Source organism: Colletotrichum graminicola (assembly GCF_000149035.1).
Source record: "Colletotrichum graminicola M1.001 genomic scaffold supercont1.48, whole genome shotgun sequence".
In the NCBI taxonomy this organism is placed as follows: Eukaryota; Fungi; Ascomycota; class Sordariomycetes; order Glomerellales; family Glomerellaceae; genus Colletotrichum; species Colletotrichum graminicola.
This window is the reverse complement of record NW_007361052.1, coordinates 145,031-171,528: the sequence shown is the minus strand read 5'-3', so window position 1 is coordinate 171,528 and position 26,498 is coordinate 145,031. Positions and strand designations below refer to the sequence as shown.

General features: G+C 57.4%; 10 protein-coding genes across 10 annotated transcripts; 3 read left to right on the top strand and 7 right to left on the bottom strand.

Moving 5' to 3' along the window:
* Positions 1-457: 457 nt before the first annotated feature.
* Positions 458-2,329, bottom strand: GLRG_09396 (uncharacterized protein; the record flags this gene model as incomplete). Its single annotated transcript, XM_008100081.1, has 4 exons — positions 458-623; positions 711-910; positions 963-2,206; positions 2,290-2,329. The coding sequence occupies 4 exons, from the start codon at positions 2,327-2,329 to the stop codon at positions 458-460; spliced, it is 1,650 nt and encodes a 549-aa protein (XP_008098272.1).
* A 1,717-nt stretch (positions 2,330-4,046) lies between these two features.
* GLRG_09395 (prolyl oligopeptidase) lies at positions 4,047-6,642 on the bottom strand (the record flags this gene model as incomplete). Its single annotated transcript, XM_008100080.1, has 4 exons — positions 4,047-4,484; positions 5,042-5,669; positions 5,739-6,478; positions 6,541-6,642. 4 exons carry the CDS (start codon positions 6,640-6,642, stop codon positions 4,047-4,049), a joined length of 1,908 nt encoding a protein of 635 aa, XP_008098271.1.
* Positions 6,643-8,750: 2,108 nt separating this feature from the next.
* Positions 8,751-9,677, top strand: GLRG_09394 (uncharacterized protein; the record flags this gene model as incomplete). The annotated part of the gene is made up of 3 exons (XM_008100079.1): positions 8,751-9,059; positions 9,143-9,332; positions 9,475-9,677. The coding sequence occupies 3 exons, from the start codon at positions 8,751-8,753 to the stop codon at positions 9,675-9,677; spliced, it is 702 nt and encodes a 233-aa protein (XP_008098270.1).
* A 1,039-nt stretch (positions 9,678-10,716) lies between these two features.
* Positions 10,717-13,315, bottom strand: GLRG_09393 (uncharacterized protein; the record flags this gene model as incomplete). Its single annotated transcript, XM_008100078.1, has 2 exons — positions 10,717-13,094; positions 13,159-13,315. 2 exons carry the CDS (start codon positions 13,313-13,315, stop codon positions 10,717-10,719), a joined length of 2,535 nt encoding a protein of 844 aa, XP_008098269.1.
* Positions 13,316-14,274: 959 nt separating this feature from the next.
* Positions 14,275-15,045, bottom strand: GLRG_09392 (uncharacterized protein; the record flags this gene model as incomplete). Its single annotated transcript, XM_008100077.1, has 1 exon — positions 14,275-15,045. One exon carries the CDS (start codon positions 15,043-15,045, stop codon positions 14,275-14,277), a length of 771 nt encoding a protein of 256 aa, XP_008098268.1.
* A 1,494-nt stretch (positions 15,046-16,539) lies between these two features.
* Positions 16,540-17,172, bottom strand: GLRG_09391 (uncharacterized protein; the record flags this gene model as incomplete). Its single annotated transcript, XM_008100076.1, has 2 exons — positions 16,540-16,913; positions 16,977-17,172. The coding sequence occupies 2 exons, from the start codon at positions 17,170-17,172 to the stop codon at positions 16,540-16,542; spliced, it is 570 nt and encodes a 189-aa protein (XP_008098267.1).
* Positions 17,173-17,401: 229 nt separating this feature from the next.
* Positions 17,402-19,017, bottom strand: GLRG_09390 (type IIB DNA topoisomerase; the record flags this gene model as incomplete). Its single annotated transcript, XM_008100075.1, has 7 exons — positions 17,402-17,908; positions 17,974-18,045; positions 18,112-18,177; positions 18,236-18,352; positions 18,401-18,509; positions 18,572-18,638; positions 18,693-19,017. 7 exons carry the CDS (start codon positions 19,015-19,017, stop codon positions 17,402-17,404), a joined length of 1,263 nt encoding a protein of 420 aa, XP_008098266.1.
* Positions 19,018-19,877: 860 nt separating this feature from the next.
* Positions 19,878-22,302, top strand: GLRG_09389 (squalene/oxidosqualene cyclase; the record flags this gene model as incomplete). Its single annotated transcript, XM_008100074.1, has 3 exons — positions 19,878-20,144; positions 20,222-21,934; positions 21,985-22,302. The coding sequence occupies 3 exons, from the start codon at positions 19,878-19,880 to the stop codon at positions 22,300-22,302; spliced, it is 2,298 nt and encodes a 765-aa protein (XP_008098265.1).
* Positions 22,303-22,975: 673 nt separating this feature from the next.
* GLRG_09388 (CS domain-containing protein) lies at positions 22,976-24,336 on the top strand (the record flags this gene model as incomplete). Its single annotated transcript, XM_008100073.1, has 2 exons — positions 22,976-23,749; positions 23,827-24,336. The coding sequence occupies 2 exons, from the start codon at positions 22,976-22,978 to the stop codon at positions 24,334-24,336; spliced, it is 1,284 nt and encodes a 427-aa protein (XP_008098264.1).
* Positions 24,337-24,840: 504 nt separating this feature from the next.
* On the bottom strand, positions 24,841-26,274 carry GLRG_09387 (TfdA family Taurine catabolism dioxygenase TauD; the record flags this gene model as incomplete). Its single annotated transcript, XM_008100072.1, has 1 exon — positions 24,841-26,274. The coding sequence occupies one exon, from the start codon at positions 26,272-26,274 to the stop codon at positions 24,841-24,843; it is 1,434 nt and encodes a 477-aa protein (XP_008098263.1).
* Between the last annotated feature and the right edge of the window lie 224 nt (positions 26,275-26,498).

Sequence of the window (26,498 nt, the reverse complement as noted above, 5' to 3'; positions counted from 1 at the left end):
ACACAATCACCCGGGTTGCAAAAAATAAAAATAAAATAAAAAGAAGAAGAAGAAGGGAAAAAAGGGAAAAGAAAAGAGGAAAAAAACAAAGTGCACACTTTAGCTGCTTTAGAGGCCTAGAGGCTAGGGGCAAAAGGTACAGCAAGAGAATATTAACAAGTAATTAGATCAAGTGCCCTAGCGACCTAAAGAGACGATCTCAAGAGAGGGCAAAACGACATAGTACTGATAGATATTGTCACAAGAAGTTAAGATGGCTTATTTGTATGGCAATATTTGGACTTTTTATGGTTCTATTCATAGGGGTAGGGAGAGTGAGCACTTCGTATGGGTGGGCTAATGTTTCACTTTACAACCTTTGCACTGGCTTGAGAATGAACAGAACAATGCCAATATGTCCACGTAACTATTAATATCCCTACAACTATCATAACGGCGAATGCGGGATGCCAGTTTACTATCCCAATAAACCACCTCCACCTCCTCCGAGCAAGCCTCCGCCACCTCCGCTCTTCTTGTCACCGCCTCCGCCACCCCCAAGAACACCGCCAAGGAGACCGCCGTCATTATCTTTTCCTCCTCCTCCAACGCCGCCAAGGACACCTCCAAGGAGACCTCCAACCCTGGTAAAACAGTTAGTATTCCATAAGAATTCGATAATAGGGGTATGTTTGCAAGTACGGCAAACGTTGTGTGGATTGTTTGCTTACCCATCACCGACACCCCCGACGACGTCACCAACACCCCCGAGGACATCTCCCTTGCCAAGTCTGCCAACGCCCTTGCCAAGGCCACCGGTGATACCAGTGACGGCATCACCGGCACCCTTGCCGACGCCGCCGACAATGCCTCCCACCGGGCCGCCAACGGTGTCGCCTACGCCCCCGAGGGTACCGCCGACAGTGTCGCCCTGAGTTTGTTAGACAATAAGCTCCAAAAATGTTCGGGAGGAGCGAACTCACCAGTCCCTTTCCAACGCCGCCGACGGTGTCACCAACTCCAGAGGTGGCTCCGCCGACAGTGCCCATGAGGTCACCTCTTCCGAGCGCGCCAGTGGTGTCACCAAGGGTCTTGCCGACGCCGCCGGTCGCGGCTCCGAGGGTGTTGCCCACGCCACTGGTGGCACCGCCAACCGTCTTGCCGAGTCCGTCCGTGGCACCGCTGACGCCCTTGCCGAGCGGGCCTCCGACCGTGTTGCCGACCTGTTTGCCGACGCCCCCGGTGACACCGCCGACAGTCTTTCCAAGGTTATCGACGGTGCCCCCGGCCGACCTGCCGACTCCGTCGACAACGCCTCCGGCTGTCTTGCCAACTCCGCCGACGGTCTTGCCGGCTCCGCCAACCACGCCGCCAGCGGTCTTGCCGACGCCTCCAACAGTCTTGCCGACGGTGTCGGCGACCTGGCCGACTGGTCCACCAGCCCGGCCGGACTTGTTCGCGGCGCGCTTCGCCTCGATCTCGTGCGTGGGCACCAAGGCGCTAGGGTGGTATGTCTTCTCCTTGGACCCAGAGGTCTTGGCAGTAGCGGCCTTCGCACGCCTGGCCTCGTGCTCGGCAGTCGGCACCAGGGCGCCAGGAGCATAGACCTTCTCCTTCTTCTGGACCGGCGAGGGAGCGGTCTTGGCCGGGGTGGGGTTCGCGGCCGGGACGTTTCGCAAGGGGGCGGCCGGGATAACGGCGGGCTTGACCGTCTTCTTCACAGGAGCCGGCGCGGTCTTGGGAACCGTGACCGGGGCCCGAGGTACGGAGGGCGTTGTCTTCTTCGCTGAGGTCTCGGCCTTGGACGCGGCGGCCTCCGCCTTGGCTGCGGCGGCCTTACGTGCCTGGATTCTCTTGACAATGTCCGAACCCGTCGTCTCGGTGTATTGAGGGTTCTTCTTCTCCTGCAGCCTCTTCACGATGTCTGCGCCGCTGCTGCCGCCCGTGGTCTTCTGAGCAGTCTGCGATGCAGACTTGGCCGGCTTGGGGGCATGCGAAGCTGTCTTGTGCGCGCTCGATGTCGCCGTTTTTGAGACTGATGATGGTGTGTGTTTGGTAGAGGCCGCGGGTTTCGATGCTGATGAAGACGCCTTCTTCGCTACAGGCGTCGTCTTCTCCTTGATGGCGGCTGCGACTGACTCTTTCTTGGGGGTCGCATGTGCTTTGCGTTGGTCGACTTTGGATGGCGTCGCCTTCTTGGTCGCAGACGACTTGTGTGGGGTTGGAGCTGGGCCCAGTCTTGTTAGTCGGGCAAATGCTGATGACTTCCTCTTGCCATGACAGGGGAACAAGACTAGATAGACGTCTCACCTTCCAAAGGAGCACTGTGGTGCTTAACTGACGATGACATTTTTGCGGGATATATTTCAAAGAAAACCCAGAAACTGTGCCGCGGAAATACTGGTGATGACGATATACAGATATAGTATCACTAGATCTTCGAGTTCACAAAGAAACGGTTTGGGCAGCCTGTGGCTTGTACTCTATATACATGAATATATGCTTCTTGGTAATGACGTACGTAGATCAGAGTATGGATGAGGAGGTGGTGTGTGTGTGTGTGTGAGCTGACGTGCGTCCTCGGTCAGTGACGTCGAGTCTGGGGTTGGCCCGGGGTCTGATAGGTCTGGATCAGACACAAGTTGTTATGCGAGACACCAATCGACCCCCAGGACCACCCGCCACACATGTGAATGCGTATGCACAGCCGACGCACCATGATAGAAGACTGTTGCGCCTTTCTTTTGCTCATCTGCTCCCTCCCAACGACTAGTCTGTCTAGGTACCGCCCAACACCGATGACGATGTCTGTAATGACACAACATGGCTGGGAATCCCTGATTTTCTGGGGGGGGGGGGGGAAGGGAGGGAGGAGAAACAGTCGAACCCATAGAACCCCCGAAAAGACCGTCGAGATCACCCTATCAAACTCTTGAAAGGCCAGATAACTGCGAAACAACCCCCCTCTGCCTCTGCGAAGAGCCCGGCGCACGGCTTTTCGGACTGTCTCGAAGTGACGCCAACCAGCAGCCGTCCCGTCTGAATGATCCGGCGCCCCTCTTTCTAGTTGCGGCCTAGCCTCCAGATGCTAGGCCGGGCATGTCATTGTGGTGGCTCGATACCCACAGAACGGCATATCCTGCGCGGCATCGTGTCGACATTGTGGAGAGGGAATGTCGGTTGGCGCCTTCGTTGCCGAGTACACTACCTAGTGTAGGTATCCGTAAAAGAGGTGGATAAAAAGGTGGAACAGCATTCGCCTGCACGTCTCGGTGAGCTCGGAGAACGATGCGGCTTGCCCTTTGCCTCGAATGCGATAGGTTGTCGGCGGCGTTTGTTGTGTGCAGCTATGCGTGCCTAGTGTGGTGTACCTCGCACCATCGAGATCCTAGCATTCCCGGGTGGCGGCGGGCCCTTGGCCAAGGGGATGAGCGGACACACGAACTACATAGTAGGCAACCGACTTCTCCAGTTGGTTTGGGGGTGAAATCGACTTGTGGTTTTCTACCTATCCCTAATGCTACCTGGCTGGCAATTGCCATCCGATGGATGGTACGTCGAACGGTCTAGTTCCCGAGCGTTATGTTCTTTGGCCTGGATGCTAAATGGTTAAAAACGCCGATGAAACCGTCCATATCGAGGACGCGCCCTGTTTCATAGCCAAGTAAGACCCTCGATCGTTCGCCCAATAACTGTTTAGTCCACCTGAACGTTGGTCCATGACAGTAGGTAGTAGTAGTTCAGCATAGCGGGGAATACGCAGCATGACATAACATTCCTCAAATGGTGTGCAGGTATACGCAGTTGTTTCTGGGAGTGTTAAGTTAGTTACCTCGGAATGCTCCGTACTGCTCTGTGCCATACAATCGCTCTGCACAGAAGAGCATTTCGAAATCCGAGCGGCGTCCGAGCGAAGTCTTCTACATAGTAGACAAAGATAAGAGGGGAGAAATTGCCGTGGAGGGGAATGTTCCGACTGAGCCCCCGAGCGTGTTCATCCGTTCCACCAGCCTTGCTGGCTCGAGCATCTTCTTCATACATTCATTCCATCCGTCTCCCCGACCCGTTCAAACCAAGTACGACCTCCACCAGGCCTCCTCCTCCTCGAGCCACAGTCTCGGGCTCCCGGGCTGGCCAAACATGTGCCCCTCGCCCTCCACCTCCCTGATGCGCACGTCCCCGCCCTTGTCCTTGACCGCCTTGTACACGAGCCGGGCCTGCTCGACGGGCACCACCGTGTCGGCGACGCCGTGCAGGAGGAACAGCGGCGCCCCGATCCGGTCGGCGTGGAACAGGGGGCTCCGCTCGCGGTACCTCTCCCGCCTCTGCGCCTCCGTCATGCCCGGGTCGAGCACGAGCGCGCCCATGTACTCGGACTCGAGCTTGTGCGTCGACTCGCCCAGCTTCTCGACGTCGCTCACGCCGCACACGCAGAACCCGGCGTCGAACGCGCCCGGGTGCCGCACGAACGCGAAACGAGGGCAATTTTCAGGGTAACCGGCCCGCTGTCAGGCAATCTATCGCCGGCGTAATTCTCGCCGGCCCTAGCCCCTAGTTGACAAGTGTCTTGTAACAGCTATCCTTATGGGTGAGTGGTGTGCCTCACCCCTACATACAGTCCGCTTTGCACGTCGTGTGAAGAAGGCCGCATCTCCCTAGAATTGGCCGTATTCGATAAGTCCTCGAGGTGACAGATCCGAGCGCCTAATATTTGGTATGCCCCAAGAAGCCCTGACATATCACTCGAGCAAAAGTTATGACTACCAAAGTCCGGGGAAGATCAACAATCTTTCAAACCGAAGGTGGATAATGTATGGCTCCTGAGTCAATGAATTGCTTGATGCCGGCTTGCATGCGCGATGACGTTGTTTGCTGTGGGCGGGTAAGCGTTCTCCTTTGACTACATAATTGTCGAGCGGATCTACGATCGTTGAATTACACAGGACACGAATACTCACTCTGGGCTCGGCCGTCGGGTATTGTGAGGTCAGACGAGAACTCTAAGGCGTCTCGATAACAAGTTGCAAAGCTAACGTGTGGTGCCTCTAGCATCTCACTCGACCATGATATACGTCTGGTGTACACGTGGGACCTCGGCGGCGTCGTCGGCGTCGATGACGCCCCAGCGGCCGAACAGGGCCTCGCGGTACTCCCGGCCGTGGGCCGTCGACCCCGTGTAGTTCAGGGCGAGGTAGGCGTAGCCGCGGGAGGTGAAGTACTGCGTGCGCAAGTTGAGCCCGGAGCCGGTGTAGCTCGTCGGCCCCCCGTGGGACGAGATGACGAGCGGGGGCAGCGTGTTGTCGGGGGCCAGGAACTTTGGGTTGCGCGGCATCCACAGGGTGCTGTAGATGGTGCGCGGCGGCGAGCCCTTTGACTGGAACTTGACCAGCTCCGGTCGCGAGAAGAGGGAGCCGTCCAGCTTCTCGTCCGTCGTCTCCCGGATAGTCGTCGTCTCGCCGGTCGACATGTCGATCTTGTACAGCGCGGGCGGTGCGGCCGTCTGGTCGGCAACGAGGAGCAGGGACTCGTCGCTCATCCGCATCATGGCGTCGAACACGACGCCGCAAATGTCGGGGGGGCCGACGGGCTTCCAGTCGTTCTTGTCGAGGTCGATGAGGATCAGCTTCGCCTGGCCGAAGACGATGGCGGCCGCCGCGACGTAGCGGGCCGACAGCGGCGCATACGTGTGACTTGAGAATCCAACTGTTAGCATCACCGCGTCGGCCAACCCCGGACGGACGGCCCGTTAGGTCACCCACCTTCCTTGGAACCAGCGGATCTCCCCGATTTCGGCCTTCTCCAGCCCCTCGAGCTTGATCTGCGATGGCTTCTCGGCGCCCGGGGCCAGGCGGAACAGTTTCCGAAACCCGTCCGTCTCGATGCATACAAACAGGCTCCCGTCGGGACCCCATCGGGGCTCGGCGGCGCCTTCGCGGTCCTCGCCCGCGACCAGCACCGCGTTCTCGACGCCGGGCGAGGACGTCCAATCGGCGGCGAAGATCTTGGCGGCCGCGAAAGGCAGGTTGGGCTGATCCCACTCCATCCACGTCAGCCTTTTGCCGTCGACGCTGAACTGGGGCGTGTAGTAGAAATCAGCGCCCTCGACGACCCGTTTGACATGGCCAGTGTCCGCGTTGATGGCTACAACGTAGTTCCGGATGCCCTTTGGTGTGGGGATCGCGTGGTCCTCCTCTATGGCCAGCACCCACGGGCTTTTGGGGTTTGCACTGAAGTTGGAATACCGCAGCCCCGAGCCACCGGCCAGATCGGACACCTTGCTGGTATCGGGATCCAGCATCTTGACGGTGTTGTCCTTGTGGGAGAAGACGATGCGCCCGTCTGCGAGTACGTCGTAGGCAGAGCCGCCATACTCATATACCGTGTTGCTGGCGCTGTAAGGGGCCGGCAGCAAGTCCCTCAGGCCATCCGGCGTGATCTCCACGATGCCTTTGCGGCCATCGTCCTTGGACTCGATGAAGAAGGCGCGTCCAGTTCCGCGCTGGCGGGGAGGGGGACGAGGTCAGTAGGTCGCATCGCGAGTCTTCAAGACAGGCGACTCACATGCACGCGCGGCGAGGCGACGGTCCGGCTTTTGGAGGTGACGGTATCGACTGTGATGGGGCTCTCCCAATCGCCGTATCGCACCAGTCTTTTGATGGCCATTCTGTCTTGCTTGGAACCACACGATGAGATGGACGCAGCAGGTTATGAATGCAACGGGCTTCTTTGAGCTGTTGCAGGTGGGTGTGAAGGCGGAGATGACACCGAAGTGAGGGGTTGAAGATTTGACGCACAGTCAGATTGAGAGTGAGATTTGATAGTCAGATTAAGGCAGGAGGAAAACGTGCCGTGAGCCGCCGGAACTGAGCCCCGGTTCCGACCGGTCTCCGTCTCCATTTTTTGTCCTGAAGTCGGATCAAAGCGCCGGTGGCCGTTTTCTTGCACGGCGTTCCTGGGCCCGAGTTTCAATAAGAACCGTCATGGCTCTTGATGCAACTCTTAAGTGCGGCCATGATCCATCTCATCCCCAAGCTGCGTCGATGCGGGCAGCGCAAGGAGGTTCTTGGCATCTCCACAGAGCCTTTCTTAAGAACCAAAGCTTCGGGTTTGGCAGTGTGAGAAACGTGAAGTATGGGAGGTCGAGCCGAGAATCTCTGGGCCTTAAAACCCAGCTAGCCGATGTGCAAAAGCATCCGCCAAGTCCGACGCCTCCTCCGAGGAGCGCATGGGGGGGACCGAGTCGAAAAATGGGCTGACTGCCAAGACGAGCAAGAATGCCGTTGGCCAAGTGGTCATCGTTGGGGACATGGCGAAGCTTTTCTCTTTTCATCTTTTTCTCGGCCATGGTCTCGATCCTCTCTCTTTCTTTCACTCTGGTTTCAAATTACGAGTATCAACCGAAATCTTTGCCAAAGGAAAAAGCGATAAACTTCATGATGAACCCTTGGACCGATCACAACCAGGCAGTCAACTAGCCGTTTGGTGTCTCCCGCGCCGTGGTGTTTCAGTCTGGAGCAAGTTCAGCCGACAGCCCTCTCCTCCCCCACAGAGCGCTATGAACCAGCCATTCGGTCGCATGACCGCCCTGGGGAAGAGTTTGTCGGCGTGGAGGTAGGGTGAGAGAGAGAGAGAGGGATCTGGACATGGACAAGGGGGGGGAGGCCTCTCCCGCCAGCTGATTCGACCGCCAGAAGAAGCACGTTTGAGAGTCTAAGTTTAGCCCATATGACACCTGTCATCCGAGACCCGCAGGCAGGGGAACACCCAAAAAACGAAAAGCAGCCGATATTCAGGGTTGATGGATGGATGGGCGGAAGGTTCGGTTCGGAGTGGTAAAAACAGACTAGTTTCCACCAAAGATAGTCCAGGGGGGTTGATCGAGACTCATGTAAGTGTCCACAAGCACCGTTAAACAAACATTGACGTTGATTAAGCTTAGTTGCTGCTGGCTTTCCAGCCCGTGCCGTGACTACGTATGGAAGAGAGAGCCCACGTTCTCCAGCAGCAACTCCCCCCCCCCCCCCCCCCCTCTCTCTCTCTTTCATCGTGCACTCGTTGCACTCATTCCATTAATCGAGTGTGCAAATCCCGAACTTGTTTGACGTAGCCATGTTGGCGCATGAGCCCAACGTCGATCAAAAAAGAAACTGTCAAGAAGAGACGAGCTGCCACACCGCCAAGCGGCGCCAATGCAGATGCATCTCGAAGAAAACAGGCATGACCAGCCGCCCCGCGCGTCGTGCACTGCAGAAGAAGCCCGCTGCTTACACCCTAGCTGCGAAGCTCTTTCGAAAGGGGGGGATGAGAGGGGGGGGAATCTGCTCGACGAAATTCCCCTTGGCGAGCTTGGCGGCGCGGATGGTGGGAGAGGACAGGCAAGCCCATCCGTCCTAGTGGTCTTATGTTGGGTTTCATGATACCGCAACTCTTGGCAAAGGTGGTCGAACTTTTACCCTTCGTCTAAAAGAACGAAGAGACGTCCCCCCCCTGTATCGACCACGAGACTCTCGGATCGGGGAAGCCTTCGTCGGGGGACATATAACCTCGTTGGTCTCCGTGCCTGCACCGTTTCCTAATACTGTTTGTTCGTTGCGCGCTTGTTCATTCGTTCTCTTTTCTTGAGTATTCGTTAACCAACTCGCCTTGTTTTCTTCTCCTCGCGGCCAGTCCGTTCGATTTTGCAACGAGCCCAACTGCGTTGGTTCTCTATACCTTCTTTTTTTTTTTTTTTTATTCCATCACACCATCACGTTTCACCTTTCACCGTCGCAATGAAGTTCTCGACATTGGCCCTCTTCTTCTCTTCCCAGCTGCTGCTGGCGACCTCGCTGCCCCTCTCCGCCAACCCGGCCACTGGCTTAGTCTCCCGGAACGACGGCCCCGTGGCGGGCTTGAGCATGACGAAGCGGGTGTCCGCCGAGGCCGCTGCCGGCAAGGCCAAGGAGGGAGCCAAGGAGGGCGCCGAGAAGGGCGCCGAGGAAGAAGCCAAGGAGGGCGAGCAGGAGCTCGAGGGCCAGTTCACCGTCCCCTTGCGGCTGGGCGGCGCAAACGTCAAGCAGGACGTCCTCTTCCCCCCCGGCGTAAGCAATAGCAACCACCAGCACGAATCCCTTCCCCTTTGAACCGACGTAGCGGACTGACATCTCTCCCCGCCGCCCCCCAGACCAACGGCCGTCTCGAAGTCGAGTTCCAGAACTCCGTCGGTCGCACCCTCACCGTCACCGAGAACAGGAGTCCGGCAGCCGCGCCCCCGGGCTTCGTGGCCGTCGAGCCCGTCTCCTACAGCATCAACTTGGCCGAGGGCGCCCAGGGCCTGACGCTGTCCAAGGTCGACTATATCCTCAACCCCGGCAGTGAGTTTCCTCTTTCTCGCTTTTTTTCTTTCTTTCTCTCACTCTCCTTTCTCTTTTTTCTTTTCCTTCTTCCTCAACCAGACTTGACCCGAATGGGATGGATGCCTGTCGTGCAACGTGACTAACACCAACACCCCCGCAGACGCGTTGGACATCAAAAAGGGACAAGTCGGCCGCCTCTTCAAGGAGATCAACGCCTTCATCATCGACCCCGCCCTCGGCGAGCTCGAGTTTGAGGCCGAGGAGAACGAGCTGACGCTGACTGTCGCCAACATGAACGGCGAGTTCGCCATCTTCATCCCGCAGGCCGCTGCGGCCGCGCCACCGGCTGCAGCAGAGGCATAGACGTCTGGGGAAATGGGATGAGGGAAGCCGAGGAAACAATCGCGTCCTCGAGAAAATGGGACCATGTCGTCTGGGCTAGTGAGAGAGAGAGAGGGGGCGACGGGATGGAGAACACTTTTGCCCAATTTCTTATTTTAATCCACATCAAAACACTTTTTTTTCCCCTTCGCCTTGAATATATTACCTGGAATTGCCTCTTTCCGCTTGCATGAGATCGAATACGGGACGGGCTCAACTGGCGATACTTGATACTGGGGGACCAGCATGTCTCGCAAGCTAGGCTCCAAGTCCACAATGCCTCCTAACCATCGTCGCATTAAGTCCGCCTAGCTTGATAGCCGCCTCTTGACGTTCATCTTCAGAATTCGAGATTTTCCACACACTTGATGTCATCAAGTACGCGAGCGACAGCATGTCATCGAGGCACATCTATACGTGTAGCCGAAGTGTCTGGATTCCATGTAGTTTAAAAATGGTCCAGGTCTGTGATGTGTTACTACCTTGACCAATGTCGGGCCGATAGAAGCTTAAGCTGTCCCTTCTGCCATTTGGCTAACCGCAGCTATCGAGGCAGCGAGTCTTTCAGCAGGGCCCTGCTTGGACGAGACATAGCATGAGAGCTAAACGGCGCGGTCCATAGACCATTCCATATGCACACACGTCTGATGCTTTAGTCCAATGCTCGTCTAATCGCCCCTCCTTCTCCGTGATGGACTTTTAGTCTTTCTGATAGCATCGTTAGTGGTGGTCCTAGCATAGAAGGTGGCAACGGTCCTCTGGGTCCAGATCCGTGACAGATAACATACCTATTGTAATGGCCATCCAAGCATCATGTGTTTCTTTTCTGGCTGGCAAGCTTCCCCAACATGGTACGGGTCGGCGGACACGGCAACATGTCGATCTGCCAAGGACTGACGGCATCTTGGCTCGAGTTGTGAACAAAGAGCCTTCAACTCGGTCTTTTTGGTGCCTAACTGGGTTGTTCTAGTCGCGGCGACCCTTGCACATACTGCTGTTGGGTCGAAAAGCCAGCGTCTCATCATCTCAGCATTTCCCGACAGACCTTCAGCCTGTCACTGGCTTCTCTCAGTAACTCCGAATGAGATTGCTCCAAACTCGTCTTCAGCAGGTCCAGCAGTGCCGGCAACCTCTCGTTGAGGTCCCGGGTCGCTTCGTCGGTAAGCTCCTCCAAGCTCGCAAAGTGCGCCAGGTACCGAGCGATCTCGCTATATCTCCCGGGCGGCACGTTCCTGCTGGGTATGCCCAGCGCCTGCACAAAGGACCATATCGTCAGGGCCGCGTAGTACATAATCCACGGCCGATGGGGATCCGCCTCGCTGCGGCAGGAGTAGAAGACCGACACGGGTTCCGGTAGGGAGCCGAAGCTGCTCGTCCGTCGCTTGGGTCCCCTATGGTCGACGAGGACACGATACAGAAGCTTGAAGGCGTGGAGGACGGCGTGGCGGGTTGATGGGGCGTTGGACCAGGCCCGCATTCGCGCAACCGCGTTGGCGTGGTCACGCGTGGAGACTTTGCGACCGACGAGGTATTTGGCTCCGGCGTATACCTGGCAATCGACAATGTCCACATGGAGGCTGATGTGTGCCAAGTGATGGAGCACGGCGGCTGAGTGGATCGGCCCGTTCGAGCTCGACGGCTGCCCTGGGACTTCGGACGTATCGTTAGCTCCTGCGGCGCTGTCGAAACTCTCCTTCCACTCGTCGAACGCACGGAGAAGAATCTTTCTCCATCCATCGTGCGTCTCCGTGCTAGGTGTGCGCAGGTCGAGCCACTTGAGATGGGATTCCCGGTGGGATAGATGCCACCCGACGCTGAGCAGGCCCGACATGATGATCATGCGCCCAAATGTGTGCGTCTTAACTTCCTGGCCGTGCAGGGCACTTTTCAGCCCGTCCAGGAAAGACACTTGCTTAATGCCATACATCCTGTAGTTCCCATCGAGATGGCGGAAGGCGTCAGGAGTCGGCGCGGTCCAGAGGCCGTCGTCACACGGCAGTGGGAGCCGGATCTCGTGAGGGGCCATGTTGGCAGCGTGCCCAAACATGGCTGCGTGAACCACGTCCATCATGAAGGCTGCGAAGACAACACGGTACATTGACTCGCTCTCCGCCCACCGAACCCACCATGTCCTCGAGTCAGACGACGCCCCGTCGTTGGCTGTAGGTGCTGCTTCTTCTGGGGGCGAGTCACTGCCTCCTTTCCCGATCAGGGGGCTCCCTCTTCTCAAGAGGGTCAAAGTGGCTGAGTGGTAGATGTGTGCTCTTTCGTGCATGCGCCTGGATGAGAACATCTTTTCGTAAAACTCGAGCAACAACAGCGACTGGGCGATGTACAAGCCCACTGGGGGTGAGGCCTCCTCGGCGGTGAGGATTTCCCATCGAATGCTAGAAATGATGACATCAGCAAACCCTCCATATTGTTCCAGGTTGCCCGTCGAGTCCCTGCTGCTAAGAGATGCGGCTCCAAGCGCAATCATGACCATTAACAAAAAGATGGAACAGCGGTTGGATGAAAAGGTTGGCTGATGTATGATGGGCAGCCTCGGCGAGACATTCTTCCAGTACTCTTTCAAGCAATCCCTCATCATGTCCAGGCTCAGAGCAGGCAGATCTCCGCCGCTCTCATGCACCAGGGTCACAATGCGCGGCTCGTACTTGGGCTGCTTCTGTCGAAAAACCTGAAACCATCGGAGGATCTCTTGCCGGCGATGCTCGGCGATGAGTCCATCGCTGACTTCCACTTGGCGTGGCGGGGTAGGGTCCAGCTGCGACCGGCTCGTGAGGGACTCGTAGTCATAGTGGATGTTGTTATTGAACGTCGATTCGAGGCCGCCTTCAATAAAGGGCAGATTGGCGACGCCGTTGAGCTCGGTGAAAGTTGCCTGGGGGTCGAACAACCACATGGCAAAGTTCTCCCTTGATAATGCCTCGTGGGGCTGAAAGCCGACGGAGGTGAAGGGCGGCATGATTGGCGGCGCTTCGGATAGAGACATCTGCTCGCGGCCGCAGTAGCCATGCTTCGGACGCATCATATCCACATTCATGTCGTCGATGGATGGCCATGCGGACGGCTGGCCGATCTTCGTCGCCTGCCGAGCCATGGAGAGGCTTGGTGCGGCCATGGTCGGTGCGTGCGTCGCGTTCGAGTCGGGGGTGAGAAGGATGGCGGCGTCATGAGGCCCGCTGGAAGAAGGAAAGTGGAAAGTCGTCTGTGACGGAATAGCCGAGGTGGGCGATGAGACTGCTGCGGAGGCGACAGAAGTGCTGAAGCTGGGGGCGCGGTTCCGTGGTATGTACGAGGAAGAATGGCGCTTCCTGTGTCGCGAGAGCAGGTCGGCGCGGACGAACTTTTGGTCACAGCCTGGGACGTCACAGACAAAGATGTCTTTGGGGTTGTCTGATGAGTCGCGTCAGTCGCGTCAAGGGTGACTAAAGCAACCCATCTCGGCGTAAGGTCTCACGGTTCAACTGGTGTCTCTGAAGGTGCTCCGCCCTCGAGTACAGCTTATCACAGCCCGGATGATCGCAAACAAAGCGACGCGGGGCGCCTTTGCGACTGGCGCGTTTGTAGTTGGGCCCAGCACTGCCATGCTGAGCGGAAGATGGGAGGCTCGTCATCAAGCGCAGTTACGGGAGCATCGTCGGCTGTTCTGGCTGGGTAGTCATCCGGAGGCAATAAGATGCCGTTCGGATAGCCTTAGGAGCCGGACAGCGCGCTCCTCATCCGTGAAAGGAAGTGATTTGCGCCAAAGATGTCGCGATGGCTGGTAAGATTGTTTGCGACGGTGCGAGTTGGGATGAGACGGGGATTTGGTTGATTGGCAAACTTAAGCCTTAGGCGCCAGGGACCAACGCGGGGCGAGATGAGGGAGCTCCTTCCCCTTCTCCACACATCCTTGTGTTGGTCTCTCCTTCCAGGAACGGGGGGAACGTGGAATGAATGGGGAAGTTGCCGGACCCCCACGCGGTTACTAAGCGACCTGTCTAAACTAATGTACCTACGGATACAGTAGGTAGGTACATGACCAGGCAGGTATGTGTGTACCTGCCTAACCTGTATCTGCCATACTGCCTCATGGCGCTCAAGAGTAGAGAAGTTGCAAGACCACGTGACGTCTTCCAAGTGAAGAAGAATAGAGCGCCTGCTCTATTAATGGTTAGTGATTATATGTTCGCGGAAAGTACGTACTGTATGTTTGTGTGGTGCCTTCCTTTCCGTCCCGTCGTCCGCTCGTTTGTGCCGCTTAACACCAGTCATTCCATCATCGACCCTAAGGTTTTGAGCTTGTGGCATGGTATCACCACGTCTCCTTTTCTTGAAAGACCATGTTTACTCTCTTGCGATGTTTCTCTTCTTCAGGATATGAGTCTACCACTTTAGGCTAAACACCTCATGTTTATCTGCTGGTTCGATAATCCCGCATCAAGACACAACGTGGACAAATCCAACGCAACGGGCTTGTCACGAGGCAGTAATTAGATGGATGGGGAATCAGACCGGATGGAAGGCGTCTCTTGAGGCGGCGGAACGACGCGCCAACCGCATCCTTGATTCGACTACATGAACCCACCCTCCTCTACGAACTACCGTTCCGGGCCTTGTTCGCCATCCTCTTCAGCGCGGCGGACTCCTTCTCCATCTTCTTAAAGTCCGCGCGGTGGGCCGCGGCCGCCGGGCCGAGCACCTCGAGCAGCCGCACGCTCGGCATCCCGTAATATCCCTGCGGCCTCCCTGGCACGCGGTCGTACCGCCCGTTGCGCACCGTCACGTTGTCGTCCGTGTACCTGTGCAGCTCCGCCGGGATCCCGCCCGCGTCGCCGCGTGCCTGGTGCTCCAGCACCTTCATCAGGTCCACCCACACCACCCGCGCCGGCGTCTCGATGCTCAGCGACTCCATCGCCCGCCGCGTCTCGCGCAGGTCGTACCCCGCGATGCACACCGTCCCGTACTCCTTCGCCAGCGTGTCGAACGTCATCGACGCCTTGAGCCGTGCCACCTGTGTGCACACGTCGAGCCGCTCGTACGACCGGTGCTCGAAGTAGCACGGCCTCGGCTCCGACGACTCGCTCCTCTTGTCCCGTTTGGGCTCGCGCATCTTCTGCTGCTGCTGCTTCTTCTTCCTGTCAGGGCTCCCCGGCGTGGGCTGCTCGAGGGGCAACAGGGTCTCGATGGTCAGGACGGACGTGCTCAAGTAGCTAGGGAAACTGAGTTCGTCGGCCGGCTCGCATGTCACGATGGCGACCTGATGACTCTCCCAGCACTCTGCCAGTTTGGCGTTCTCGTCAGCGCAGTCCTCGGCCCTGCGGAGTTCGGCCTCGGTAAGAGGGCGCTTCAGTGGTTGTGCCATGGGTACCGATGGGCTTCCGGCTGTGCAGATGCTGCTTGACGTTGAAAGCGTGGATATAATGCAAGTGCAAATTGGAAATCCGACCGAAGTTTTGATTCAATTTGCCGGTGCCACAGAAGAGCAAAGTGAAGCGTGCTTTGTCGTTGTTCTGGGCAAGCTTATACATTGCGGATGCAGCCGCATCAAATAGCTCGCCGGACACTACGAAACGCATCCCGCGATTGGCGGGTTGCCTCCGGCCCGAAGAGTCACGCCGACAGAAGCATATTCTTGGGTCCGCGATGCGGTGGCTGTGCGTCCAGTCGAGCCATGGAACACGATAACTGCGCCGACGGAGCAATGTGCCAATCTCAAACCAACATTGGGTACGGAGCACAGGCGACGGTATCCGGCCCCCAGAACCCTTGATGCAGGAACACTCCTGTAATATTGGACATGCGGCGTCATCTACCGCCTGGCAAGCTCACCCCCCGGTAGCCCTGCAGGGCGAAGTAAAACACACAGGGATGCACCCCCGTGTAACTGACTCGGGGGCACTCCACAGGGCTCGGTTCTAGAAGCATTGGTAGCAAATAAAAAAAAAAGACGAAGATTACGCCGAGCCTATTTCTTGTGCAAAGTATTGGAAATACCCGATAAACACTCTGATCTGATATTTCAAAGGCTCGACCCAGCACGTAGGAGTCAAAGGATTGTAGTACCAATGCTTCCACAGTATACCTCCCAAGGGGACCAGTGGTATACAGTTTCGTGTTCGAAGAGAATTCGCCGATATGCAAATCGACATGTGTTACTTGAGAGACGATGATACATACATAAAGTCGAAATAAAGCATCTCGACGTGGGCAATATACTCACAGCGCCTACGGACACACCCATAATTCCCAGGATAAAGAGGCCGGCTTATCGTTACTTACCAGGTTTCAGTTTTAGTCTGCCATTACGCTGTTTAACCCTCTATTTCCCAAGTCTCATCTTCTCAACTGTCGATGCCATGTCTGAACCGCCTCACTTTACCAGCTTCACAATGTGTTAATTCATTGTTATTTCGTTCCTTACAGTCCCTCTAATTCCCATGGTATCCGGGGGCGGCCGTGTTGAGCGGAGGATAAAGTGCAAACGCTTTGGACCCCAAGAGCCATGCAGGGCTCATGGTCTGGCCCTTTCCCCCGTTGGCTGTGTATTGATATCTTGAATGCTAGTGAGACCCAAAATGGCATCAACAGTGGAAGTAGGATTAAGAGAGGAGGAAGGGAAGGGACTATTTGACGGCTCCATGATGAATAGGAGACTCACTTTCTCCCGTTTACCAAGTTTCCACCATTTGCTCGAGGAGATTCCCTTATGAGAATCTTGGTTTCTTATTCTTCCTCACTAATACACGTTCACCGTAGAACCCAAAGAGAAAAAAAGATAGAAGAAAAAAGAAAGGCCCGAGATATGACGTTCACTCATTTGGAATTTTTTTTTTCGTTCAACTCATAAAAGGCTCAGTTATGAATCTTTGCTGCCCTCTCCGGCCTTCTTCCCCTCCCCCTCGCCGTCGTCCTCGATCTCAACCCCCGCCGCTGCGCCGCTGAGGCCCTCCTCCTGGTTGCCGCCCTCCATCTTCTCCGACTGCGCCAGGAACCAGTCCGCCACCTCCCTCTTGCCGTTGAAGAGCGCCGAGTCTAGCGGGATCTGGTCCTTGTCGTTGGCCGCGGCCGGCGACGCGCCGCTCGCCACGAGCAGCTTGACGACCTCGAGGTGGCCGCCCAGGCAGGCCCAGTGCAGGCCCGTGTTGCCGAACTCATTGGCCGCGTCGACGTAGGCCTTGCGCTCGTCGGCGGGGCGGGAGTCCAGGGCCGCGATGAGGTCCTTGACGACGCCTGACGGGTGTCAGTCGGAGGTTCTTCTCTTGGGGTGACAAGATCGTGGGTGGTAGAATATACCGATGTGGCCGTTGCCCGCGGCCATGTGCAAGCAGGTCGACTTGCCCTCGTCCTTGGCGGCGATGATGACCTCGCCGATGGAAGCGTTTTCGCGCTCCGACAGGGATTTGAGCGTTTCCTTAAGATCGGCGAGCTCGCCGGCTCGCGAGAAGTAGATCAGATCATCGATCTCTTCTTCCGAGAGTTTGGGGGCCATTTTCGGTGATTTTTTGTGAGCGCTATTTGAGGGCCTGAATGAGTCTTCAAGTCGAGTAGAAATTTTCGAGTAATGTGTGTGGAGGTACAGTGTGTAAACTAGCATCGCGCACTACGCACAGTCTTCTGCCATTTGTTTAGGTGAATCAGAGCGATGTGCCAGCCAAAGTGAAGTCCGCAACAAATGTGGCAATCAACATGTTAACGGGAACCAAACCATCCGGGCGGTTCTAACAAGTGAACAAGTGATCCCTCATGTTTCTGTCAAGCCAACTCGACATGTCGCCGGCGTCATCCACGGCTTGAATCTCGGCCTTGATGCCCAGAAACAACATCACCTGCAGCTCCCGTCTGCACATAATGTCGCAATCAGCGCCGTCTTCTCCAATCTCCATGATAATCCTGGCAGCTGATTTCCTGTCCTTTTTTGTCAGAGAGCTCGAGTGTTCAAACAGGCCCGTTCTAGTTGATCTTTGGCTGCCACCAAGGACCTGCCCTTGGAAGTAGAGCAGGCTCGACTGAGGGGCAAGGTCGCCGCTCTTGATGCCGAGCCATGACATGCTAGGGACGACTGTGTTTCTTTCGTGTGCATGGCCACGCGAGCCATGGCTATAACAGCGCATGATGGCAATGCCATCCGAATCGTAGTCCACAAGGGCCATGATTGGAAGCTCTGGCTTCACGTCATGGATGAGGTGGAGGAATTGCTTGGTGAGCAGATCTGGATAGCCTTTGCCCTGATTCGAGTGTCAGAGGAGGCCTACTGATCGAAATTGAGCTGAACCCAGCAGGATCTACACACCGTGACAAGAATGCCGCTTCCGCAGGCAGATGCATCCCAGTATCTGGCTGCGGCCAGTGTACGAAACGTTGCCTTTGAAAGTCAGAAAACAGGCTCCGAGAGAAGAAGGGTATGGGGTCTTGCGTCTTTCTCAATGACTAGCACCCATCGCGCGCGGCCAAAGTCAATCTGAGAGATGTCTCTCGCCGGAGGTATGAGGACCCCCTGAAAAGTCGTTAGTAAATCTGCCCACACAAAGTATGGCACCACCAGGCAATCGTACGGTTGCGCTCGAAGATGCGTCGAGATTGGGTGGCGCCTCCGAGGACGAGTGGAAAGCGTGATGGGTCTTTGTACGAATCAGAATCGGGCCTGCCACCAAGCCTTTACCAGTAGCAACCTATTATCAGAGTGAGAAAGCACCATCGGCGGTATGGTGCCCACATACGATGCCAAGGTCCTCCCGGCCAAGCCCGAGGGTGTAGGCTAGATCATCAACGAGATTGTCGACGACGCTTTGCTTCTTGAAAAGGTTCTCATCTTGATAGTAGATGTTTCTAGGCTCTCTTGCCTTTAGCAACACGGGAAGCAAGCAAACGAAAGGGTGGTGATGACAAACCTCTTGGTGATGGTGCGGCCTGCCATGAGGGTGCAGAGAGACATTTGGAGGATCCGCATCAATCGGCCTACATGATGGGAATGTCAGAAGACCGTTACCTCCAAAATACCCACTCACGCACTGAACTTGGTGGCTTCGTGGACCGTCCGTCCAGGAAAGCGAACAGCAGACCTGGGAGTTCGAGAGCGGGCTGGGTCGGCTGATGATCGACTGGCCGAAGAGCGGCGAGATCTGTAGGGAATAGACATCTCTTCATTTCTAGAAAGAGACTCTCGGACGGCGGCGAGAATGTCTTCCAGCTTGGCGATGGCGGCCCCTGTGGTATTCTGCTGAGGATCATGATCAGGGATGGTCACCACGTTGCTTGAATGGCTAAGGTGAGATGTTAGTCGGCCCTGCTGGCTGCCGTTGATCATTGGAGATGTAGCATAGTCCATAGGGAACATGGTCCGGAGAGCCCAGAGTGTGCGTAATGCGTCGAAAAAGAACAGATACAAGACGTCCCCGTACGCTGCGGTGATGTATGTTCTTGGCTAGGGCCTGGAGAGATGTCACGATCAGGAGAATCACACTGGCGCCGAAGTTGAAGGTAGGTAAGTCGGTGCCCACATTGTAGCCCCATTGACAAATGAACCATTGGTTGCTCAGCGCTGATTAGTTCTTGTCTTGGACTGGGACTTTAGGAAGGATCGGATCGTCCGCGGGTACCTACGTCCCTGTAGGTACCTGCCTCAGGAAAATGATGATGCCAGATGGTGCTCTCCCACCGAGGTCGCTTATCTTATCGGCGAGTGCCTATAGGCTTCGACCATCCGAAACCCCTGAACTCAATCTTTGAAAGCTGGAAGGGACTTTGTCAATGTACCTTATTCCACGAGTGTGAAAGGTTACAGCTCAATGGAACTGGGGTCAGCTTGGCAAATGGCAAAGCTTCTAGCTCGACTTTTGAAATTGCAAATAGTGGTGCGTCTGTATCCGTAGTTTTTGCTTAGATAGGTTCTACCTAGTTGATCACATCACTCCAATAGAATAGGTACGTACCTGGGTAATCTAGACAGGGGCGCTGTGCAAGGGTATGGTGGGTTTATCCCGTCCATGCAGCTTGTCGCCAGCGTTTTTTGGAACCTGGACACCGCCTCGAAGAGGTACGCAAGGGGGGGATGGGACTGCGTCTTAACTGGACTGGTCAATTCATAAACGCACTTTGGCCTCCACCTTCTGGTACGGCCCAAGACCTCGGACTCGTCTCTCGACAACCCGCGTCCCGCCCATTCTTGTTCAGAGCGATAGCGACATACATAGCAACATGGTTGTCGACAAAACCTCGTCTCTCGCCTCGAGCAATGGCACTCTTGGGGCCGACGCGGTCCAGTCTCGTAAGCGCGTCGCTGAGGCCATTGCCGAACAAGAATGGCCCAAGAAGCCCCGCGTCGACGCAAAGACCGATCGCACGAGATGGCGCATGAAAGATGAGGATGGACGGCACACCTGGCAGTACTTGGACCACGATGATGAGGCTGCGAAGAATTGGCCCCAGACCTATGCCGACAAGTACTACTTGGGTCTTCCCCTGGTCAGCCCACCTCTAGGCTCATGCACCGTGACTTGTGTCCTTGTTCCTCTCATCGCTGACCATCCTCGCCTACACAGGACCTTCCAATCCTCCCCGAACCCGAGAGCCCTCTCGACGCCTCCCGCAATGGTCTGGAATTCATGGAGAAGCTACAACTGCCCTACGGCGACTGGGGATGCGAGTATGGCGGACCCATGTTCCTTCTGCCCAGCGCCGTCATCGCCTGGTATGTCACCAAGACGCCCATCTCGTCTGCCTTCGCGACCGAGATCAAGAACTACCTTTTCGCGCGGGCCCACCCCGAGCTGGGCGGCTGGGGCCTCCACACCGAAGGTACTAGCACCGTGTTTGGCACCTCTCTGAACTACACGACCCTGCGACTTGTCGGCGTCGATGCGGACGAGCCCATCATGGTCAAGGCCAGAGCGAGACTACACGAACTTGGGGGCGCCACCCAGGGACCCCATTGGGCCAAATGGTGGCTCGCCGTCTTGGGCATCGTGGACTGGGACATTGTCAACCCGGTCCCCCCAGAAATCTGGCTGCTGCCCAAATGGGTGCCCATTCATCCAGAGCGATGGTGGGTTCACATCCGCCAAGTCTTCTTGCCCATGTCCTATGTCTATTCGAGGCGCTGGAGTTGCGAGGAGACGGACCTGATTCGGTCGCTCAAGAAGGAGTTGTTTCCCGAAAACTGGGCGTCCATCAACTGGAAGGCGCACCGCAATAGCATCGCGCCGGGTGACAACTACCACCCCAAAACATGGCTTCTCAACACGGCCAACTGGTTTTTGGTCAACTTGTGGAACCCATATCTCCGAACCAACTATATCAAGGAGAAGGCCGAGGCATGGACCAGCGAGTTGATCGACATGGAAGACGCCAACACGGACTATCTGGGACTGGCGCCCGTCAACGGCCCCATGAACCATGTCGTTTGCTACATCCGGGACGGACCCGGATCCTATACCGTCCGCAGACACACCGAGAGGATCATGGACTCGCTGTGGGTCAATGCCGAGGGCATGCTTGGCAACGGAACGAACGGCGTCCAGTGCTGGGACACGGCTTTCATGATCCAGTCGGTTGTAGCGGCTGGCCTCGAGACCGATGACAGATGGCGCCCGATGCTCGAGAAGGCTCTCGGGTTCCTTGACAGGCAGCAGATCCGCGAGGATTGCAAGGACATGGAGAAGTGCTACCGCCAGCAGCGTAAGGGTGGCTGGCCGTTCAGTAACCGAGAGCAGGGCTACGCCGTGAGCGACTGCATCTCCGAGGCTCTCAAGTCCGTCATCATGCTGCAAAAGACGGAGGGCTATCCTCAACTCCTCGAGGACCAGCGCATCTATGATGCCGTCGACTCTATTCTGCTGTACCAGAACGAGACTGGAGGTGTGGGCTCCTACGAAAGACGACGCGGCGGCGAGTACATGGAAATGCTTAACGCTGCTGAGGTCTTTGGCCGCATCATGATCGAGTACGACTACCCCGAGTGCACGACCGCCTGCGTCACGGCCCTGTCGCTCTTCCAGAAGTACTGGCCCGACTACCGACAGGACGATATCCGTATCTTCATCAAGCGTGCCGTCAACTGGATTCGGTCCCACCAGAACGTTGACGGTTCGTGGTATGGCAGCTGGGGCATCTGCTTCACCTATGCCGGCATGTTCGCCTTGGAGAGCTTGGCAAGCGTGGGAGACACTTACGAGACTAGCAAGGTCTCCAAGCGAGGGTGCGAATTCCTCGTCTCCAAGCAGAGAGAGGATGGTGGCTGGTCTGAGAGTTACAAGGTAGGATCCCCGCAAAAGCCGCCCAGGACGGGCTTGACTGACAGCAATAGGCGTGTGAGACGATGGAATACCACGAACATACCAGAGGGTCCTTGGTCGTACAGACGGCATGGGCCCTCATCGGCCTCATTGAGGCTGAATATCCCCACATGGAGCCTCTCCGCAAGGGAATCCAATTTCTCATGGACCGCCAGCAGGCCAACGGCGAGTGGCTGCAGGAGACCATGGAGGGCGTTTTCAACAAGAGCTGCACAATCGCGTACCCCAACTACAAGTTCACCTTCCCCATCAAGGCGCTCGGCATGTTTGCCCGCAAATACCCCGACGAGAAGATGACCCCTGGCATCAGCGAGAAGGGAGATGAATAAGACCTAGACCGTCTTGCTTCCTAGATTTTGATTTGACTACATGTCCATAGCATATTTAATATTAATGAGGGTTACGAATTTTTGAAGAACAGCAGAAAAGAAAAGAGAAAAAGAAGGAGAAGAAGAAGACAGAAACCCAAACCTGGGTACGTTTACTGCATTGGTCATGGTGGTTAGTCAGTGGTCTGTTTGCTATGAATGCTAGGATCAGTCTGTCTGCGTTTGGGTTGTCCTAGTCATCGAAAATTGGCTTTTAAATCGCTATGGCCTGAACTTCAAGACCAATTCACCAAGGCCGAGTAGTTGTGGACCATGATTCACGCTCTTGTGGTTTCTTGTGAATTTCCGACATGAAGGTTCGTCTGTCGGGCTTTGTGCTCGATAAAAGAAGGCGGTGAGACGGACGGTGCGGGGTGACCCATAGCTGGGGCGGCAGAAAGAGAAGGCGGTAGGCGGCTGCCCCACCACAGCTTCCAGAACAGTCCGAACCTTCAACCCGCAGCTGCGTCACCGTCTGCTGTTTTGTCTCCTCCGTTTGGTCACTTCCCAACCTCAAGACACCACTCAATTTTCTCAGCAACGCTTTCCCTAAGCCACAACTGACTCTTTCCAGCACACAATAAGCATCGCCGCCAATCGCATTAGACCCGCCCAGGTACACACCCGCCCAATCATGTCTGAATACACGGCCGGCCAGGCGGGCATGGACGCCGTCGAGGCCAAGGACTGGCCCCTCGCCATAGAGAAGCTGTCGGCGGCTCTCAAGTCGACCAAGTCGCCCAAGTGGCTCATCGCCCGGTCCAAGGCCTACATCGGCACCAAGGACTACCGCCGCGCCCTCCGCGATGCCGAGCTCGCCTACGCCGCCGCCGCCGCCCGCGGCAACCGCGCCTTCATCACCGACGCCCAGTACCGCCGCGCCGTCGCCCACCTCCGCCTCGGCGAGCTCGCCAACGCAGACGCCTGCGCCACCTGGGCCCAGCGCCTGGCCGAGGGCAAGACCATGTCCCTGCCCGAGTGGAAGGAGCCCAGGGTCGGCGCCCGCGGCTTCGCTACCGCCACCAAGAAGGAGCTGACGGACGAGATAACAGCCGTGCGCGCGACCGAGGACCCGGCCACAAGTAAGTACGGTGCGCTGTGGAACTCGATCTGCGCCCTGCGCCTGCAGATCCTCTCCGGGTTGGAGAAGCTCGCCCAGGACGACGAGAAGAGAATGGTGACGGTCAAGTACGACCCGGGCGTCTCGCTGGACGCGCCCGAGGAGGACGACGAGGAAGAGATCACCAAGGAGGAGGTCCAGGCCGCTTCTGCGGCGGCTGCCCAGAAGCCAGAAGTCAAGAAGGATGTGCGCGTCGACTTCTTCCAGAGCAACGCCACCATGTCGGTGTCGGTGTTCGCCAAGAACATCCCCAAGGACGAGTTCAAAGTCGAGTATGATGGCCAAGAGGTATTGTCCCTCCCCCCCTGAATCGAACAGCTGTCACTGAGAGCCGACACGCTGACTTTTGTTTTACCTGATTGCAGATCCGCATGACGCACATTCCCGGCCACGAACCTTGGTACACAATCCCCCTCTGGGGCCAAATCGACCCGGCGGGCTCCAAGCATACCGTGACCGCGAACAAGGTCGAGTTCTCCCTCAAGAAGCTCGAGGTAGGGAAGTGGCCCACCCTCCAGCGCTCCCCGGGCACCGCGCCCGCCGTGCCCAAGGCTGCCGCGCCGGCCCCGACGCCCGCGGCGCCTTCAGCACCTGCGATCCAGAAGTCCGCCGCCCCCGCGTACCCGACCTCGTCCAAGTCGGGCCCCAAGAACTGGGACAAGCTCGAGGGCGCCGACGAAGAGGACGAGCGCGACATCAACGCCTTCTTCAAGACGCTCTACAAGGGGGCCACGCCCGAGCAGCAGCGCGCCATGATGAAGAGCTTCACCGAGAGCAACGGCACCGCCCTCAGCACCGACTGGGACGACGTCAAGAGCCGCAAGGTCGAAACCGTGCCCCCCGAGGGCGTCGAGGCCAAGAAGTGGGACTCGTAGGCCCGGCGTGCGGGGAGGGTTCCATTTAAAATCACAGATTCGATTTCGGGCAAAAAAGAGCCGTGATGAAAAGGGCGTTTTGGGGAGGGCCCATGGGACATCTTTTTTTTTTTTCCCTTCTTTTTCTTTTTCTTTTTCTGTGGACCAAAATTGCGGAAAGTCGGGACCTCGTGAGGGGTCTGTCAACTGTTTCTCCTTGATGGCATGGCGTCTGGTTTTATTTACAGAGGGGGGGAGGGGGAGCTTTGGGTGCCTTGCCAGTAGATCATCATTATTGGTACGCTATCGTGGCTACAAACAACAGCAAGTGCCAATTCTAGTGCGGAGACGCCAACGACGGACGGCGATCCACCCAAATTCGGCTTCGAACTGAGCTGGGCGTGTGTGGCCCGCTATGGCCCTCCCGTCCGGTTGACCCCTCGTGACTTCGTTGGAATGTTCAAGCATAATCATGGTGTAACCCAGAAATCAAGGAGCACGTAGTCGGTATCTAGGCCCCCGAGGCTAATTTCCAGCCCGCGGGACGGCTCGCAGGGTGCTCCTAAAGTCCTCATCGGCGACGTAGGTGCCCTTGAGCCAGCGGCGGCCGCTCCCCGTGTCGAAGGCGCGGCGGCCGTGCAGCACGCGGCGGTTGTCGAAGAGGACGCACTCGCCGGGCCGTAGCTTGTACTGGTAGACGCTGGCGGGGTCTTCGAGGACGGCCTGGAAGGCGCGCGCGGCGTCGAGCCACCGCGGCCACGCGGCGGCCTGTGCGGCGGTCGCGTGGACGGGGAAGGGGGCCTGGAAGGGCGGCGACCACCAGACCTCGCGGAGGTCGGGATCCTCGTCGTGGCTGACGACGGGGCGGGCCTGGCGGTAGAAGAAGCCGTTCTTGCTGTAGTGGTAGGGGACGGGGACGGCGCAGAGGGCGTCGTAGTGGTCGGGGCGGGCGTCACGGAGGCGGCTGACGGCGTGGAAGGCGTCGCTGAAGATGGACTCGCCGCCGGAGCACGAATTCTCGAGGCAGTGCAGCAGCTGGATGCGGGGCGGCGAGTCGAGGTAGAGCATGTCGGAGTGCAGGCCCAGGTAGGACGAGGTGTAGGCGACGTTCTCGGCGTCGGGCTTGGAAATGACGTTCCAGGTGCGGCCGTAGAAGGTCTCCTTGACGGCGCCGAACTTGAGGGCCACGTCGGCGACCGCCGTCTCGGTCTGCGGCATGTCGGTGAGGAAGAGGAGGCCGATCTGGGACAGCGAGAGGACGGCGTCGCGGAAGGGGGCGCCGCCGGCGAGAAAGTCGTCGTAGCGGATGCGTAGGAGGCGCGGGGTCAGGGTCTCGGTTGTCCAGCCGAACCTGGGCACGCGGTCGGGCGACCAGTCGTGGCGGGCGAAGAGGACAGGCTTCTCGAGGGCCATGGCGCCGAGGGCGTCCTCACCCGTCGCGGGGAAAACGGAGACGTGGTCGATGGCGGCTGCGCGCGGGATGTCGTTGGCCCAGCGGATCTGGACGGCGCCATCGGCCAGGGTGCGGACCTGCGAGAAGGCGATGTCGCGCGGGATCTCGGTGGTGGCGAAGGACTTGTTGCCCGAGGACGGGCTGACGCAGTGCGGGCATGGGCAGCGGTCGCGGAGCCAGGCGGCGTCGAAGACGGCCGTGGGCTTGCCCGTGCTCGGGTCGACGATGTGGAGGAGATGGGAGTCCTGCGCCGGGGTTTCATAGCGCAGCGCGTGCGGTGAACGGCGAAGGTCGTCGATTGACGGTTCCGCGGGCCGGGAAACTTCGGTTTGGCGGAGGGCGGCGGCGGCTTCTTGGGGCTTGGGGGAGGTTGTGTGTACACATGCCAAGGGAACGCGGGGGGTGTTTCGTCGGCCGGGGAGGCGGGAGGATAGAGACGGCCTCATAGCAGATCTGAGAAACCCCGCCGCGCGCACCACGGGGCGAAGCGCAGGTATCGGGGCCATGATGGAAGCGGAGAAAAGGATCGAAGTAAGTACTCGGGAGAGGGCTATTGCCTGCTGAAAGAAGATGGGATCAAGTGGTTTGCGACAGCTGCTGGGAAGCCGTTACAGGGACGAACAAAGAGAAAGCAGAAGAAGACGAGGGGGATATTTAGCCCTGATACGGCTTTATTATCTCGCGGAGAGCCGAACAAGGAGAGATTTACGTTGTCCGGGGTGGGAAGATG